Here is an 18,883-nt window from a genome sequence, read left to right as displayed (position 1 = left end):
TATTCAATTGGCAAAACCAACCGCAAAACGAAGGTATCACTCAGGGCACAATAAACGACATCGTACAGATCAAAAGCTTCACTTCAAAAAGATGGTTACTTAGTTTACATGTATATCCTGGATCTGCATCTGCCAGTGCCACCATGGCTTCAACAGTAAACAGAAGCAGCCATGGCTTTTGACGTGCTCCCGCAGGACTCGGCCAATGAGAGAGCGCCCTGTTGGCTCTGCAGGATTTACCCATGCGCCCCTCCCTACCCTTGGGCGACGTCATCGCAAGCAAGATGGCGGTGTCCATGCAGCGGCGGCAGCTCTGTCAAGCAGTTCAGGGACTGTCAGTACTTCTGATCTGCTGCTTCCAGCTCAGCTATGGGGACACGGGCACAGAGGCTCCCAGGATACCGCACCGGAGGTTTGAGTACAAGTACAGCTTCAAAGGCCCACACCTGGTGCACAGCGACGGCAGCGTGCCCTTCTGGACCCATAGTGGAAGTGAGTACCCGGGGAACTGATCCTTCATGCGGAGAATGAGAGAGGACTAGAGACATGCAAAACGGCGTGGAAAGTGCTGGATTTGTGCGTATCGTTTATCCTGTGTGCATGCCTGCTCTACGTGACGGTTAACCCCATGAACCATTTACAATTTAGTACGGCAAAGCAGAGAGTCCCCCCCGTATAGCTTTCGGTTCACAGTTATTTTGGTTTATCTGGGATGCATTTTACACCCATTTCTTTTTTGTAATGACTGCCTCGGCCCTACGTAATATTAATACCGCCCGATTCCCTTCATTTCATCGAGCCTTTCTATGTAACCAGGGTTGGTGCCATTCTCAAACTCGCTGGTCTCGAGTGGGCAAGGCTGGCTTGGCCTAAAGGAAGGAACTTTGATGAATGATCACAGATCATTCCCTCCCAGTCCCTGAGCGCCCGTATCAGAGGTGCCTTTGCATTGTGACCTATGTCCTCAGTGGCTCAGTATCTCTCATACATAGCAGTCTCTGTACTGCGTACTATCCTGAAACAAAGGCATAACCAAATGAAGCATATGGGTAGGTGTTGATTAGCTATTTCGTTTCAGAATAAAATGGGGCACCTTCTCCAGGTGAGAGGATGTCCCAGCATAGCAAGGTATCTCACCAGAAACTGGATGTTGTTGCATGCCGGTTACACAAGCAAAGCTACGGTAGGTGCATAAACCCATTGCGCTGTCAACACCCCACCTTCCCGAGTCTAGGATTCATATCCAGTGCTTTAAGTGTGATATCGAAAAGGTCAGAAAATCATGTGTGTCCAAATTGTGTTGGGCATAGCCACTTGCTTTGGCAAGGGCTGCCTCCCACAAAAAATACATAAAGAAACATGGCAAACATGTATTTTGTGTTAGCATTTTCTCAGGTGGTCTTTTCTGCATAATGAAAAGAAAGCTTCCCCTGGTTGAAGTGCTAAATAAATTGTTTGTAAATCCCTTTCTTACTTGGTAAATAAGCATTTAAATGAGTGAGTAGATGTTCTTCATTGTGTAAACAATTGACCCAAGACAAGAGTACTTAATATCTTTCTGCTCATTTAGGGTTTCAGTTTACCGGTCTGCCTGTCTGGTTCCAATCTGTAATTGCTCAACCCCTACTTTCGTTGGGTTATCTAGGAGTTCCCTGCAGCTTAAAGCCTCGAAGAATGGCAGATAGTATGTACATACTGCCAGCGGTCAAGTCCTAAAAATTTAAAAATTAAAGTGTGGACACGTCAACAAATGCAATGGGATGTGACGTCACCAGAAAATAGCATATCAAGGTGAAATATGCACATTTCATTACATTTGCTTTGCATAACCGCCCAAAGTTGCACAGGACGAATGTCATTTGCCTTTCATAAAAAAAACACACACACACAAAGCCCAGAGAGGATTTTTTTTCTTCTAATAGTGTTTTTGAAAACGTTAAAAGATGTGCATGTTTTAACCTCCAGAACCAATACAAATGTTTTCCCTGGGAATTGCAGTACCGAAGTTAGACATTTTACCTTTATTTAGTTGTTATTTTTCATCAGGTTATATAATGCAGTGGTGAGGTGTCCGACCTACAAACCTGACCACTGTCGTTCGATTCCCCGTGGTCGTCTTTAATGCATAAATTCAAAGAGGACAATTACTGCTCATTAAAATGATGTTAATTTATCGCTATTAACAAGGAGGGTCTTGGGAGTCTCTCTGCCAGACATAAGTCCTGGTTACTAGAGACTTACCCAGATTATTTAGGTCACTATCTTTCACAGAGGAGAATATCCAAAACATATCACTGACCTTGTTTTACGCTGCTTTCAGTTCTTTGGTGTTCGGCAGGGAGTATGCTTGGGGGAATATTGAAGTTCAACGTGGGGCTTGTTATGCTCCCTCAATGTTAAACCTGTGGAAACTAACCATTGGAGTGTGTTGCATTATTAACCATCTTCATTCTAGTTAACGATTTGTATTGCCTTTTAATTTACACGACGCATTCTGGCTCAATGGCCCCCACTCACTATTCCTCAATAGACTCCTTGCAGCCTCAGAAAAACATTTTTGGGATGCTGATCTGAGCCTGTTTTTGCTCTAAATTTAAGTCCGATGTTTCTGATCTGTTTTTATTTATTCTACTCTACAACAACGAAATCTATTTCTTTGGTTTACTTATTTCGCTACATTTTAATCTCTTTTTGTGGAGATTAAGCTAAAAATGATTTTAAATATGGGCTCATGAATATTGGCTTTCTTTTTGAGTAATGGTTTAACGGTGGGGTGGTGTTGTATTTCACTTTCTCACCGACTTTTTAAAAAACATTTTTTTAATTTTTAAAATTTCTTTCAGATGCTATACCAAGTGCAGATCAGGTGCGAATAACGCCATCTTTAAAAAGTCAGAAAGGCTCAATTTGGACAAAAAGCAAATCGACTTTTGAGAATTGGGAGGTTGAAGTCACGTTTCGAGTGACTGGCAGAGGCAGAATTGGAGCAGATGGATTGGTAAGACTTGGTGCTCTTCCAAGTTCAGGGTTGTCTACACACTTGTGAATTTAAAGATTCACATTGCAATTTACGCTGTATTTTACAGGCAATTTGGTTTACCGAAGTCCAAGGCTTAGAAGGGGATGTTTTCGGGGCATCTGATTCATGGAATGGTGTCGGCATTTTCTTTGATTCCTTTGACAATGATGGCAAGGTTAGTTCTTACTTTTGGTACCTGATTAATGCAAATGGAGATTTGTTGCTATGTACATGTTTATCCCGAATCCCCCTTTTAATTAAACAAATCTTCGAGTTTTTTCATTTTGTCTGCTTTGCGTCTGGGCACTTTATTCTGTGGCTATATGATTAAAGTAGCATTTCCTGATCAAACTTTAGTGAGGCAACACTGTTTGGTACTATGATTTACAGGACATGCCTCTAAAGGCTTCTGTAAGGGAGATATTAACAAACGTATTTGGGTGAAGGCTTTAGAATATCAACCTATTAATGGCAGGTAGGTTTTCCCTTGCGTTATTTCTGATGGGAGTGTAGTAGATGGCAGAGCAGTCAAGGCTTCCAAGAGGGGGAGAGTTCTGGTAATACAGTGCAGGTTTCAACTTGCAAGCTACTATCCAAGCAACAGTTGTCACTCATCCTTTCGCTTATCTATACAGCACCCCATTTATTACTCGCCAAGCAACAGATGTCACTCATCCTTTCGCTTATGTATACAGCACCCCATTTATTACTCGTCAGTGAGTTAATTATCACTTTCCAATGGCTAATGGCGAGTGCAAATGTTGAGGCTTTATACTCAGATTCGCACACAATAAAGGAATGGCCACAGAGTTTACTAAGGCATACATTAGTTTAAAAAAAATTGATTAGCAGAGGGTGCTTAGTGAGTCTTTTTTGATTAGCAAACAGACCCATTTGATTAGCAATTAGCAATTTTTTTTTAATGTCACCAGAAGTTATTTGTACCCAAGACATGAAATGAGCAAAAATATAGCAGTTTTGCTTACCACTGAAATAAGACATTAGTGAGAGGAGTCGGGCCTTGCAAAATTCTTCAGCTAGACCCGCAGGTCGGGTAACCTAGTTTACCTATTCAACCTAAGAGAAATGCACTCTTCCCAAAGCAACGGAGCACAACACATTTAAAATGAGATTTCTGTACAATGGGGCATGTCGCTACAAACCCACTTTATGCTGGCAACACTGCTGCCACCCAGAGGCCACCATGCACAGTGAAACGTTTAACATTTTATTTGACATTTACTGCAAAAAAAGTAAATGTTAAAAGTTTCAAACATCTCTTGCAAATGCTACTCACCCTTCATAAAATCCACTTGACTATGTGAGTGGGGGAAAAGACTTGCGAGCCTGAGTGTCTATAAAATGTAGAAGGTTAGCTGCATGAATGGGCTCAAATACATAAGATAAAAAGGCTCTGAAAACAGTTTGGCCAGCTTTCTCCTGCAGGTTGCAATGTATAATATAATCAATCATAAAGCAAAGTGTGCTTTGGAGGCCAACTACAGTGTTTGGTATTGCAGTAGATCTGTAGATGTACAGAATGGGTGGAACTATTGATCACCGCTTTGCATAAGCATCGAGTTCGCTTTGTGCATTCTTTTTGTAAGAGGCAAGAAAGAGACTTAGCAGAGTAGATTGCATAGCAGGCAGAGAACTGAGCAAACTAGGTGGACTGTTGTAGTTTGTGGTTATCCCACTTTCAGAGTACCTGGTATAAAGCAACAACGTGATTATATAGAATGTCAAGGAGTGTGGGTTCGCTCATGGGAGCACCAGTGGCAAGATGTATTCAACCTGCAGTTTACAGAACTAGGTTTGCCATCAAAAGCATTTGATCATGTACAATTTCTAAAGTGTCCACTTGTCAATATGATGCATCTTGCCCAACAAAATGAATTATAGTTGACACTATGAAATTTAGAACACTAACCTAAACTTTACTGGAGATGATGCAGTGTTTTACAGTATCAATGCTGTAATAATGCATTATGTAACAACTTAGATTTTAGGAATGGAATTGCACGATTGTCTTTTTAAAAAAATATAAAGTTAAAACAGTGGTCTTTGCCAGACAGGATATTGAAAGCTTTAATAAAAGTATCACTCCTAGAAATGCCTTTGGCACTTAAAAGTGGAGAAGATGATTACTGCTGCACTTTCTCTCCATTAGCACTTGTGAACAGAGAAAACGATTGAAGAGAGCACCAAGGACAAGAGAGGAATGTAGGGTGAGCTGTGATTTAATAGACAAGGGCAACTTAAATAGCTAACTTTGCTACACAAGGGCCCATTTGATAAGCGAACCTACAGAATTGCACAGCAAATTGCTACGCGACACTGCTTATTTAATGCCTTGGTATACTACTGGAAAAAGCTTATGCATAAACTTTGCATTAAAAACAAGTAGTGGAGTGACCACTAAGTGACACAGAGGAGTAAATCCAAAAAGTATTCACTAGTTTTCAAGTTTAGACTTTTCAGTACTTTGCAGTAGTTTTCATAGGTTTTCCACAGAGTTTAATCGACAAAGACAATAGGTAGCTCTCATTTGTATGATAAAGGGGTTGCGGCCAATTGTGCCGAAATTACTTCAGCCCTACAGGAGTAAAAGGGTGAGTAGTAGCTAAAGTGCCTACTCCGCCCTGAAACTGCAACAATCGAGCGATCCTGAAGTATACAAGTACTGGTACAACAGACAGGAAGCACGCAAATACTGTAAGTGCTCCAGAAACGACTTTGAAGTGGGAGTGTTTTATTCCCTGTTTAAGTTGGGAGTAAAATAATTTTTAGGAACTAAAAATCTAATTCCCTCTGGGGGTATTTTCTAAGCAAGTAGAAATATGTAGTAACTGGAAAATTGAAATGTTTTGGTAATTTTCATGCACATGTAAAGAAACACATTTACTTCTATCGATCAGGCATTTAAAATGGTAGTTTCTTCCTGTGGTACTACGTGCACTACTGATCCAAACATATCCATTGAGCCATTTGGCGGAAAGCAGGTGCACAATGTGCTACTTGTCAGTTTCCCATTTTCTGTTGCATGTATTTTTACTCCCTATTTTTTATGTTTTGGGAGTATTTGCATATTTTTAGGCAGTAAACGTGGTCGTTGCACCCTTTTTATCTGTAGGTCTGACCGTAAGTACAAAAGGAAAATAAGTACTTTATTGCTTCTCGTTACAGTAGAAGGTCAGGTGGGAGTAAGGGAGAGTACATCATTATAGTTCAGGTTCCCATGTGTAAGCCCTCTCAACTGTCTCATTTGGATCATAGAATTGATCCTGGTTCCAATGCCCACAAAATAGTCCATTAGGTGTTATATTCATACTACAGATCCCAATCGTAAAGGTAAACCAGAACAGTCTAGAGATACCTCCTTCACCTCTGTGGTGACGTGGGCCGAGGTAAGGCTATATTCTAAAGAGGGGTGTGTGAATGTGTTAAATCGAATGTCAAATCAAGGGTCTATAATAATATATTTACTTTAATTAAACGCACCATCTACAAAAATGACTACATAGAAACACTGTGCAAAAGCCACCCCTTAGGAAAGAACACAGAATGCGTACAGATGGAAAAATGTAGCACTCTTGAGTCATGAGTCTGGTGTGCAAGGCAAGTAAAAACCACAATGTTGGTAGAAAGGATATGTACTTGGATGCAATAAAGGGATTTGTGACCTAACCAGTTTGTAGGGTACAAAACTGGACCAAGGGACATTTAATAGTCAATAATACATTCTTGCAGTTCTTGGCTGTCCAACAGCCTCAAACCAGACTTCGAGCTGTTGTGCAAGCGGACTGTACAGCATAGTTGATCCAAGCTTTCAGTGGGCATCAAACTGGGTTGAAAATGGGGTACAGGAGTTCAAAGACGGTACTGAAGTAATGCTGTTTGACTGTCCACCAGTATCTGATCAAAGTTGAACCCCTTTGAGACGTAGTAACCGCTGGTTAGGGTCGGTGTAACTCCACAGCAGTCTGAGTCCGGTATTCGAAGTTGTGACCCTCACGGTCCAGTGTGCGCTTAGACGAGGTGGGTTTTCGAGATTGAGAGGGTTCAAGTCATTTGGTAATGACTGGGTGGGGGAGTTGGCAAGTGATGTAACAGCAGTTCGAGTCGAGTTCGTTCAAGGAGCAGTTCATTCCGGCAAGGAGCAGTTCATTCTGGCTGGACAGGTGACTGGTTCAGCAAGGTACGAGGAAGATTCGAGTTGGTTCGATGGGTCGAAGTTTGAGTGTGACAGTTGAGTAGTTCCAGTTGGTGAGCAGGTGTTGAGCTGGGTCAAGTAGAAGTACATTGCGGTTCGTAATGTGTGCTGAGTGCTAGTCATGAGGGCCACCAGGGCCGGTTTGACCATCCAGGTGACGGGGAAGATGATGGTAACTGGCTGTGAATATTGTTTGATGCAGTTTACGAAGAACAATGTTCAAAGCGTCCCCCAGGGTCTGATCGTCTGTCGATATAGATTGGCGGTTCTACAGCGGCGGCAACAAGGTTTTTGTGATTCGAACCGAGGAAATTACGTGCTCAGCTAGTGCCTTGCAGCGACAAACTTGTTCGTACATGCAGTGACTTTTTTGAGGTGACAGAGTGCCAGAAGCAGCTCTGGGGAAGGCATTGAACAGGCTCGAGTCATGATTCAAAGTAGTTAAACTGGAGAACACAGTCTTGGTTCTGCGGTTGCTGAGCGTCTCAATCCAGGGTCTCAAGCATACATTTTGTCAGTGTTCTCGTTCTCCGACGCACCAAGGAGGCGGGCCCACAACTGCAGGTGTCCTACAACTCTGTGAGTTTCTGAGTTCTGTTGTGGCTGGCAGAGAAGCAGGTAATGTCCCGGCATCCACAATGGTCCCTGGGAATGATCGAGGGGAACTGGGGGGCACCAGGCTTGCTTCTTCCTTGGACACTCTCCCAACAGAGGTCCAATGAATTCTTCCTTAGTTTTATGTTCAAGATGTAATCAAATAAAGAGTGGGACTGGCCGGCCACCCTGGCACTGCCTGGTTCCTGGTGTGGTGTTTGCCCCAACCCCACCTCCACCACCCCCCAATGGTGCCCGCAGGGCTGTCGCCCAGTCAAGACTGACCACCTGCCCAGATGTAAAAAAAAAAGACCCTCTTGAGTGGTGCATTGCACACATCAGAGCGCCACTCAGTTTTCTTTTATTTTTTTTACATGTTCCGAGTTGACCGCCAGTCCTGATGATGTAAAAAAAATAACCTGAGTTACGTGATGATGCCAGGAATGTCTGGGTGCGCGGGTGCTATGCACCTGCTTTCGTCATGTGTGTATGTTTGAATGTAATGTATTGGCTGAGTTGTGTGCGTGCCATGAATGATTGAGTAGTGGTGCATGCATGATTGTGTGTGTATGATCTCTGAAAGGAATTTCAGTGATCAACCAGTATGGGTGTTCACTGTAAATGCCTTTTCAGAGAATGCTTGCATAGTGATTTACTCTGACCGTCACAGACATAGATGCCAGTAATGGTCACTTTAAATCACATACAGGAAGTGCTTCATGCATGTGATTTAAAGTGACTGTTATTGGCATAGATAAGTTGTGGCTGAATCTTATTGAAAGTGTTCCTATTTAGTGTATTGGTTGATAGGGCATATCTGTTTTTTTTTCTTGTGAAACAACTGGAAAATGTATGGTTTTTGAAAAAAGTGTGCTGCAAACGCATTATTTGAAAACCTTTTCCCCACTTTATTCTGTTCTCTCGTTATGCTCGGGCTAATTTGAGTAACTATTTAGGACCCTCCACTCGGAATATTCACCAGGCATGGCTGCCCATGAATCATGGAATTTACTGGATATTTTAGTTTCTACAGAAACAATTATCGACAGTTAGACTTTTCATCCCAATTTTTGTAAAAATTGTTCTCAAATGCATAATCAGCACCCCCCCGTTCCCCCAAACAAAAAAACGTACTTAATTATTTGGTTGCACGCACTATTTTGAGGAAACTCCTGGGACCCTTCACAAAAAAGCATACAAACATTCGACCCCCCCCCCCCCCCGTGAGGCCTCACAAATGAATAGTTTAGAATCTTGGTGCCCCTTCAGGTTATATTTCCTCCCCTACCCCCCCGTCCTTCCCCTGCACCAACACTAGCGCCTTCTTTTAAAGGAAAAATTCCTGATTAAAGCAATCGCTGTTCATAGAAAAAGTGGGCTTTTTCTTCTGATGTGACGCCCAAGTGCTTTGTGCTAAAGGAAGCGGAGGGGACAGGAAGAAAAAGGTAGAGCGAACAAGATGGTGGAACCGTCCACTAGCTGTAAATGGCTGCCCTGTCTACACTAACTACACCCCTTTCCCTTCAAAACTGATTGAAAGGATTTTAGATGTGCATATCCTAGTGTGAGGTCAAGCTGTTTGTGAATGGCTGTGCACTTTGAGTCCTCTTCCCTGATCAGCTACTTGTGGAGTGGCTGCCTTCTGGGTAGGGTGTAACATGCCCTCACAAAAGGAACAAGGAGAGGCAATCTCCAAGGCTACAGCCCTGCCGGCAGAGGCACAGATAGCCTTGTCTCGGAAGAATACGCAACCCTTTCAGGCTCACTGGGATGACACGTGTGATGCCATACTGCTGTGGCTGTAATAATTATGAGAAATGTCATTCACCATAACTTGGGTGCGGCTTATATGTAAAGATTTATCTGGCACCAGAACATTAGATTACTAATTGTAGGGGTGCATGTCTTGGCTGTCACTACAGCTGTCTGTCACACGTGACCTCTGAGCCACTGGTTGAGCATGTGCTGCAGATCAGGATACTGATGCACTAGGGTACAGGTACACACACTACTTTTGGCATGGAGCATATGAAGGGGGATGATTGGCAGATTACCCTTCCAGTGATGGAACTCACCTTCTCCTTTTTTAATTGTCATTGATATAAAAAAAAGCCAGGACTTCTACACCCTTGCCAAAAAGGCACTAAGCACGCTGCAGAAAAGGCAATATTTGGGCTGTCATTGAGGGATTCTATCCGAGATCAGCCCAAAAATAATTTCGGAGCAGTCCCATAAGAAAGTTGAGGAAATTAAGACGTAGATGCTGTGTTTCGGTGCCCAGCAGAAAGGGAGGCAGACGCAGTCCCTAGCCACTTACAAACCAGACAAACTGCAGATTTGGATGTAGACAAATTCACCCCCAGATGTGGACCAGCCCGCTGCAGGCCCGCTCACCCCTCCCTACCCTAACTTATATCCTTACCCTTACCCCATACCCCACCTATTATGCATTAGCCATATACCATTTCGCATACCATTTTTGGTTAAATAAATTCGGTGAATCTACGGTAACAAGCTGTGACACTGACATCCTATGTGGCTCACCCACCAACATTATGGGTCACATTTTTAGTACCCCTGTTCTGGTAGCTTTACGATGCAAGAAATGCAGCACATATAAAATGGGTGCAGTCCTAGGCTTTGGAAAAAGCATAATTTTTGATCAGTGGGCCTGGACACACAGGCCATCAACAAATATAGGGAACTAACAAAGTTAGCCAAAAGGAAACCAAAATAGATTTTTTGACATAGTAGAGCATTTATATTGGGTAGTGACAGATTTGTCCTTCATTGAGTTCTCGTTTTAAGGTATCATTAGAACATGTACAAAGCAAATATTTTTGATAAAAATGGCTGCTGTGACCGGCCTCACAAGTACCAATGCATGTGTGAGGTCTTCATTTTTTTTCTTCCCTGTATCGGAGTGGAAATATGGTATGGGTGACATTTTTGTATTTATTTTGTTAGCCAGGTAATCCTTTTAGATTTCGTTGCAGTTTCAGCTGTAAAGAAGTTTTACAGTGACGTTATGGATGAATTTTCTTTTTCTTCTGGGAAACCTCTTGGGTTTCACCTTAAAGGTAAGGTCTGAATGTACTTGGATTAATTTCTTAAACAATTCACCTGGGCATGTTGCGTACATCAATCTCTAAATGTGTCCTTTAGTGATCGATTTAAGATATTTTCTCTTTACCAAGGAGGGACTGCTTTTCAAGAATGAGGCATCATCTCATTACATTGGTTCTTTAGGAACTCCTCTGCACAGCCAGTGCAACTTAACCCAGTATGTTTGTATACAAATGAACCAAACCTGTTATTTACTGTGCTTTGCCTTTTAGCTTCCCAAAGTTACTGGGATAACATCGGCACCTCTACCAACTTCAAGGCTTTTGTGAAGGATGAAATTAATAGTGCTCACCTGTCCTCCAGTGCCACATGGGTTGGGGGCTTCTCAAACTGTTGCTACACTTAGTGCTAAGTAGTGGCCTTTTGGGGAACTGGCACATAAACTGGATGCAGCAATGTAGAAAAACTTGGATTTGACTTGGAATGGTAATGTTAATGGAGTCTGGAGACACTCCTACCTTTTCCTGTGATCTCCTAAATCCAGACCGATGATTTTTGGATCTTGTATTGAAGGCAGAGTCACCTCCTAAATGGATTCCTTTTACATACACACCCAGAATGCCAAAATATTTGGTTAAAGTGACACCAGGAGTAGTTTTAATTCTTAACCTCCAGTAAACCCATCATTAATCTCCTTGACCCTATCCAATTTATCTTGGTAGTGAGAATGGACTGTAAAAATAGGTGTAACCAATATATACCAACTTCATAATGAAAGGTAAAGTGAGACATGTAAACTTGCCCGACTATTCTTTACCAGTGTGCCAACATGTTGTTATTCTGTAAGCCATGTGCAACCTGTATTTAAGGTGCTTTGAGCCCTATCCTCCATTTTAAGTATACTGTTGCCTGTTGATAAATGGCAACTGTACTGAATTGGTCCAGCTACTCAATGGGCATCTTCATAAAGTTGCACCGCTATTGGTAAATATCAAATGTATGCATCTTAGTTTATTTGAGGCCTCAAAAACACTTTTCTGCATACAGACGTGCTCACTAATCTGCTGGGCCAGGATAATCTAAAGCATTTGCAGAGTTCTCTCTAAAATGCATTCCGTTATACAAAACGGAGGGGGGGGGGGCTCTGGGAAACTCTCTACCAGCACCAACAGAGCTCATTGACTTGTTCTTGGGTGGATGGCCCCTGGGAGAGTCTTTAGCTCACTGTTCTTTTCACAGAGAAGAAATAGCCCCACATATCAGTCTTTGTCCTGCCCAGGGACAGTCCAGCACCGAAATGCTAGGCAATTCTCCTCTGAACAAGAGTACCACAGCAACCCCATACACGTGTTTCAGCCTAGTTGGGCATCATTAGTGAGGTGAAGCTGTGTCTCTCGAAGAACAGTGAGCAAGGGGTCCACATCTGGAGTCCCCTGGTAACTTAACTTGTTCAGAGGAAAATTGCCTAGCATTTAGGTGCTGGACTGGACAAAGACTGATATGTGGGGACATTTCTTCTCTGTGAAAATAAAAGAGCAGTGAGCTAAATACTTGGTTGAGACTCTTCCCAGGGGCCATCCACCCAAGAACAAGTCAATGGACTGTGTTCGTGCTGGTAGAGAGTATCTCAGACCCCCACCCCCCGTTTTGCATACATTTCGTTATAGTTTAACTATCCATTTAAATTAAGTGCAACGTAATCTGTCACTAAGGCATTTGCAGCAATGCTGCTTAGACATTCAGCATGAGTAGTTTGGGTCAGCACATTGTTTTGAATAGTGAGCAGCCAAGGTTGGACATTTGTTACTTTTCACTGTTTTGCATACGATTAATTGCTTTTGCTTTCCTAGATAGATGAGTAAGTTGTGGATAGTTGTTTTTTTGCTGTTGGCACTTTCAAGCTCGCAAAAGAAAACTGCCTGCTGTGCAGAGCATTGTGATCTTTGTCGTGCAAGCAGTGGCAGCAGGAGACTATTGCCGCCCAGTGGACCGAGTTTGTTTTCGCTCGCTACATGGGTAAGTTGTGCTCCAGTTCAAAAACACAGAACAGCTCGGAGCACAGCTCTGTGCAGTGGGCTGAGGCGAACCTAAAAAATAGATTGCCACATATTCCTTACTGGCTAACTGTGAATGCCTTCCCTCCACCGCTGCTCCTATTTCGATATGGGAGGGGTGGTGTGTGCACCGCTGGGTTCTGTTTGGCAGCGAAAAGACTGAGCGCCCGGATCACGCAGAATGCTGCTGGCTGCGGTTTTGTGAGTCGGATGCTTCTAAACTGATTTGCAGTTCCCTTTCTTTTCTTTTTGCCTGTCAGCCATAATGTATGCACTACGAAGCAAAGTTGCCTTCGATCCAAATAATTTTCTGGATGCTTATTGAGGGGCAGCGTTGGCAGAAGCTTCATCAGTGCCGTGAACTGTCCCAGCAGGCGCCACTACTCCACAAGGTGGCACACCAAATGGCAGTAACTTAAAACGTTTGCAATGGTCTTTGGGGGAAGTGGTTCTAACTTAAGGGTGTCGGATACTGCCATGCTGGCCGCGGTGCCTGGCGGCCATTCTTAAGCCTACATAGGGTTAAGTGGCACAGCAAGTAGAGCGCTCGCTTTGACATCCGTGCAGAGCCTGCTAACGTAGGTTTGAATCCCAACAGGGGAAAAACTCAGCCTTTCATCCTTCCGAGGTCGATAAATGAGCACCACACACCGTGGATGGTAATAAGCCGTGCTCAGATACCTGAGGGTATGTAGCGCTATATAAGTGCCAAATTATTATTATTATTTTTATGGGAGCTAAATATGAGAATTATTCTGAGTGAAACTGTGGGACTGCCACAGCAAATATACAAGCGGGGCAATTGGGGGTGGGTTTGTCTTCCATCTGGCTTTTCATCTACAAGACTATCCCGCTTCCTAGTATTGTATGCATCTGTCAACTCAAAAGCTTCTTAGCCGCAACAGCACACACCAAGGCCGGGACCCGGTTTGGGTACATACTCACTTTCTCCACCTGCCACCGTCTCTCCCCGTTTTGGCCACCTGTACAATGGCCCCATGCATCGCCCTACAATTTCACACAGACACAGATTGTGGGTGGGTAGACCCCAGCTCCTTTATTAGGCAGCAGGTAACTTACAGGTGTTCCGCTTTGGCAGCGTGGCCTCCGGTTTCTGTTCCGAGCTGGTGCCCTTACACGTTTCTTACTTTCCCTTGACTGCCTCCATCTTTCCTCAGTGGTTTTACAGGTAACCCCGCATTTACATTTTCACTTTCCCCGGTGCTTGACATTAAACTGTTCCCTTCCCCCGTCCACTGACCTTCTTCCTTAATTTCCCATTGCCCATGGGCCTGCACTGTTACGCCTCTTACATGCTCCTAACCTGGTGCCACAACGTCTGACTCCCTTACCGTATTCCTTGCTGCCCCTGGGTGGGTCATGCACTCTTGGACCTCCTATTTCGATACCTGGGGCCTTATCCTCTGGCTCTTTCCCAGGCCCCTTGACCTCCTACCCCGATTCCCTGTTTGTGGTGACTCACCCTTTTATCCATGTGCACAATTCTCCAGTTTCCCGTCCTCTTTCCCCTGTGGCTCCTTCCGAGGTTCCCCTTTCCTGTCTCCCACAGTGACTTGTCCTCTACCCCTTGGTTTGCTGCCTCCCTCACCTCCCACCCCCCTCCCTCCAGCCCTGGTGGTGTTGCCTTCCTCCCCCTCGTTCCCTGGGACTGATGTCCTCTCCTGTGCTTTCCTTGTGTCCCGGGTCTCTGGACCTGCTTGCCCGATCCTTGAGTTTCTTCATTTCTTGGTCTTTTTCCGCCTCCTTTGGTTCCCCTGCTCACCCCCCCCCCCCCCTCTCTCTTAAACCTTTGTTCCAGACTATCCGTGCCTTTGGACCCCTGCCCATTTTCCCGACCAGCTAATTTCCCCAGTCCCTTGTTAGGCTTGTCGCTTGCTAGACCCTTCTGTCTCTCGCCCTAATTCCGCCCCTTATTGCCCCCCTTTTTTTACTGCACACCTTCCCATCCTTTTCCTCCCCCCACTTTAACCCGTGGCCTACGGAGGTAATCCCTCCGCTGCCCACATTGGGTACTGCACAGTCCCTTGTGGTTTCTGACCGCCTTTCCAGCCTGGATGGACCACGTACCTCTGCTGCGACGGGTCTGCTGAGGATGAAAAAAACAGACCATTAACAATTAACAGCCTTTGTGTTTTTGTCAGGTGGGTGGGCGGTCGAATCGTTGTCCCTTCTCTGGAAGTCCTGGAAAAGAGGGCATTCTCTTCCTCCTGCCATGTATTTAAAACCCATTTGTGAGATGGTCCATCCCCCTTCCTTGCTCTGGCCTTTCCTTACCTTGCGGGCCCCCACCTCCCCGCCCATTTCCTGCCACCTGGCGAACTCCTGGCTGCCCTTGTAGCCAAATGGTGGGGAGGGAGGCAGGGTCTCCTATGGCCATCTGTGTTGCGGCTACGGCACCGTCCCCCAGGACCTCCCTCTGGTCGGTGTGTCCCCTGGCAGAACCTTCGGCATGCTCTGATCAAACATCCATGCCCAGAGAGGCTGCGATTCTGTTTCTGCCTCCATCCTCAATCCCGGCTTCTAATACTACAGTGCTGTATCCACTGAACTTCACACTAACGAACTTGGTGAAGTTCTTTGAAAGTTATACATGAGAAATTCAATGATCCAAATATGACGTTGGTGCTATAATGCCCAAAAGAAACTATTTAGAAGATGATATTTTTGTTCTTTAAGGGACAAGGTTGTCACTGGTGATAGTATTTGTAATGTTCCAAATGAAATCTGTACGAATGACCATTTATGTAAATACTCAGGCCATGTCCTCACCTGTTGTACCGGTTTCGATATCGTCCCATCCACTCCAGAGGTGCCATCATCTAACAAAAATGTAGCTGATGTATAAAGTTCAATTATAGCAGTGTGATCACCCACGGAGCCTCAGTCTGGACACAAGTCTGTGCATCTGGGTAAGGACTTGGCTTTGGCAGGAGTGATACAATCTAAGAACATCCAATGCATGTGTCGGGGCAATGATGTACATGAACGTGATTACTTATTTGCAGCCACATCTATAAAGGTACTATAACAGGCTTGGAACTGTCCTATTTAAAGAACCAATTTCAAAAGATGGTAATGCAAGAAGTCAAGTATGCATTTTTCTACTTCTTTTTAAGCTATGCCACCTGCGAAATGGTCTTAGTATCAAGTCCTGTGAAACGCTACAAACATTTTTGTTTTTTTCCATAAGAACATTTGAATGTCAATAGGCTTACTATCGTATTACATCTAAAAATCACATTACGGCTGTATTCAAACACCCACTTAAAGACGTTATGTTAAACATCAAGCATGGCGTTATAACGTATAATGTGAGGTGATGCATTTGCTCTGGAGTGAGTTAAGAAATGAGAAATTAACATTTAGGAGAGCTATATTACAAAGACTAAAAAGAGAAACTGGTGCAGTGATGTATTCAGCTCCATATTGGTTGTCGAGTATATTGAAAATTGATCCTAACTTGCTCGTTTAAAAAAAAAAAAAGTTATTCTTGTTTGCAAGGTATGTTTTGGAAAAGTATAAGTATAACATCAACAAGTAATGCCATAACAATACCAAGTAATAACTATGACAAAAGTAACTAAAACAGGAAGCAGAATAAACCATAGAACAATATGACTTATCAATAAATGCCTGTATACAATAACCCTGTGTAAGATGAGCAACTAAATAGTCATCGAATTCTTATTGAAGTCTTCATGTGTACGCACACATAGGATCCATGCCTTTTATACATCGCCTTAGCTTCTGCTTAATATGGAATGCTGGTCCACATCCAAAACCCACCAATGTGCAACATTTTGTTGAAGTTTAATCCTTCTGAACATTAATTCAGTGATGCTGTTGGGTTTGTACATCGAATGCTAGTTTGAGGACTCCCTATTAAGGGGCTGATTCATGGAATTGGTGCTCCGAAAAACGGTGATTTGTGCGCCATTCTGCCCGCAAATACATGTTTAACAAACGGATTTGGGGGAGAATGGCGCACAAATTCCATGAATCCGTGTTTATCCGGACCGAAAGTGGCCCAACAGACCCCTATGCTCTTAGTTTTCCTGGAATCAGGAAGTGGACTCCCAGTATGCATTTGGCTTGTTTATCATCTGAGGAGACTGAATTCTATGGGACATTTGTCCATGATGTATACGTTTTTCTGAGAGATTTCTCAGAAGTCTTGCACACGGCCATCCTAAGTGTTTGTAACCAGGATACACGCGCCTTTGACCAGTTGTGGTTTTTGTCCCATCATGTGCCTGCTTATGTCGGACAATATTAGTTCAGGATTTTTAAGAAATATCAAATGTCCACCTTGCCTTTCACTGAGTAGACTAAAAGCAGATACCTTTTTTATAAGTAGTGCCTCTTGTCAAATAATCCTGCTTGGCACTAGAAATGTGCAAAGTTGGTTAAGCGGGGGCAGTTATGTACACATGCGCATGTAAAACATTATTGAAGAGGACACGGATCCAGCAGCATATTTGTATTTTATAACCCGCTTAATACCAGAGACCCGTCTCTAAGCGCGTGACCAGGATTTTAAACTTGGTTGCTCTTCATTGTCTTGTTTTGAAGACCAACGCACTGCCCCCGAGCTTTCCACTTTGCTGGTATGCATCCTTATTTTACTTTATCTAATGTCTTACTGGTTATCCAAGTATTTTCCCTAATGTCCTTCCTTGGACCTTCCCACACAACGATGTGGAGTGGTCTTCAAGACTTGGACATTACAGGGTTGACCTCTGGTCGGTTGGCCAAATTGACTTAAAAACTGTAGATCTTTGTTCTAATCCCGAATTTCACACTTAACGAGGGCCCGCTTGTGATGAGCCACTTTGTTACAGAGAGCATAAATGTCTGTTTTACCAAAACTTAAAGCAAACGCATGAGCTGTAAATCTATAATGGAGCAAGTACTAGTCTCCACGTTCTGTTTTCTGTAGTCTGCACTAAGCAAGACCTCGTTATGCACAGTGGATATTTTTCAAGCTACATTGAATTATTCTTCCTTGGACAGTGGCTCACATTGTATGCTATACCGCTCACCATATTCTGCTCCTGTGATTTTTATTCAAGACAAAATTCTAAATTCAGTAATGGCTCTACCCTTTATAGTCCCACCCTGCCCCCCCAACGCTGTATAAAAATGGCTTAGTACATTTTTGCTTTAGTGACCACACAGACCCATGCTGAAGTGAGTCTTTGAAGCCGGACATGCGTGTTTTTCAAACCTACGCTTATGTTGGCTGCCAAGTCAAATTTCACCACCTACAAAAGGCAGAATCCATTAACGTCCTTTAGGGCAAACTCATGCCGTGTGTCTCATGACTTTAATTTGGCCATTATTCTGCCTGCGTTTTGCTTCTAGACTCCGATTACGCAACCATTATAGGCTATTGTAAACCTACTGATGTTGCCGCAGGCGAAATTGCACAATTTGCTTTTGTTTTTCTTGGCTATGGATCTGTCACTTGGTATTCAACCTAGTGTGTATGATGTTGGCTAGTTGCCCAAAGCTTGCACAGGATTCCTCCGCAACAGTAGTAAGTAACTTCATATCGAAGCCATTGTTGTACTGCAGGTCTGTCATTTCAGCACGCAATCTTTGCAGTCATGATGATTTCTTTACGAGTTTAGACCAACATTTGGTTTTTATATTCCCGCACTGGTTCTGATTACGAAGCACGATATACACCCGTTATTTGGCAGTTCTCTGATGCCGTACCTGCACTGTTTTTGCTTGCCATTCGCAAAAGAAGAAATACCAAACCAGTAGTGTTGGGTATCCTAGGTGGTATTATAGATAAAGGGGGGCGTGCATGTCCTTACAGAATTATAAACTGCTGATTTTATCTCCAGTTGACAACGTTCCCAAATAAGTAGTTATTGTGAAAAAAAATAATGCGTTGCAAACCCTTTC

The 18,883-nt window shown here is 43.5% G+C and overlaps 1 protein-coding gene across 1 annotated transcript in view; it reads left to right on the top strand.

The window, feature by feature from the left end:
• The first annotated feature begins 252 nt into the window (after positions 1–252).
• The window catches only part of LMAN1 (lectin, mannose binding 1), a 275,266-nt gene continuing 256,635 nt past the window's right edge, over positions 253–18,883 (top strand). Inside the window, exons 1-3 of the mRNA XM_069627070.1 lie at positions 253–492; positions 2,844–2,998; positions 3,087–3,194. Coding sequence (XP_069483171.1) covers positions 285–492; positions 2,844–2,998; positions 3,087–3,194 — 471 coding nt within the window. The 5' untranslated portion in view covers positions 253–284. The remainder of the gene's footprint in view (positions 493–2,843; positions 2,999–3,086; positions 3,195–18,883) is intronic.

The sequence above is a fragment of the Ambystoma mexicanum genome, chromosome 6p (assembly GCF_040938575.1).
Source record: "Ambystoma mexicanum isolate Mex_15411 chromosome 6p, UKY_AmexF1_1, whole genome shotgun sequence".
NCBI lineage: Eukaryota > Metazoa > Chordata > Amphibia > Caudata > Ambystomatidae > Ambystoma > Ambystoma mexicanum.
Note: the sequence above shows the minus strand (reverse complement) of the source record. Positions and strands in the feature narration are given on the sequence as shown.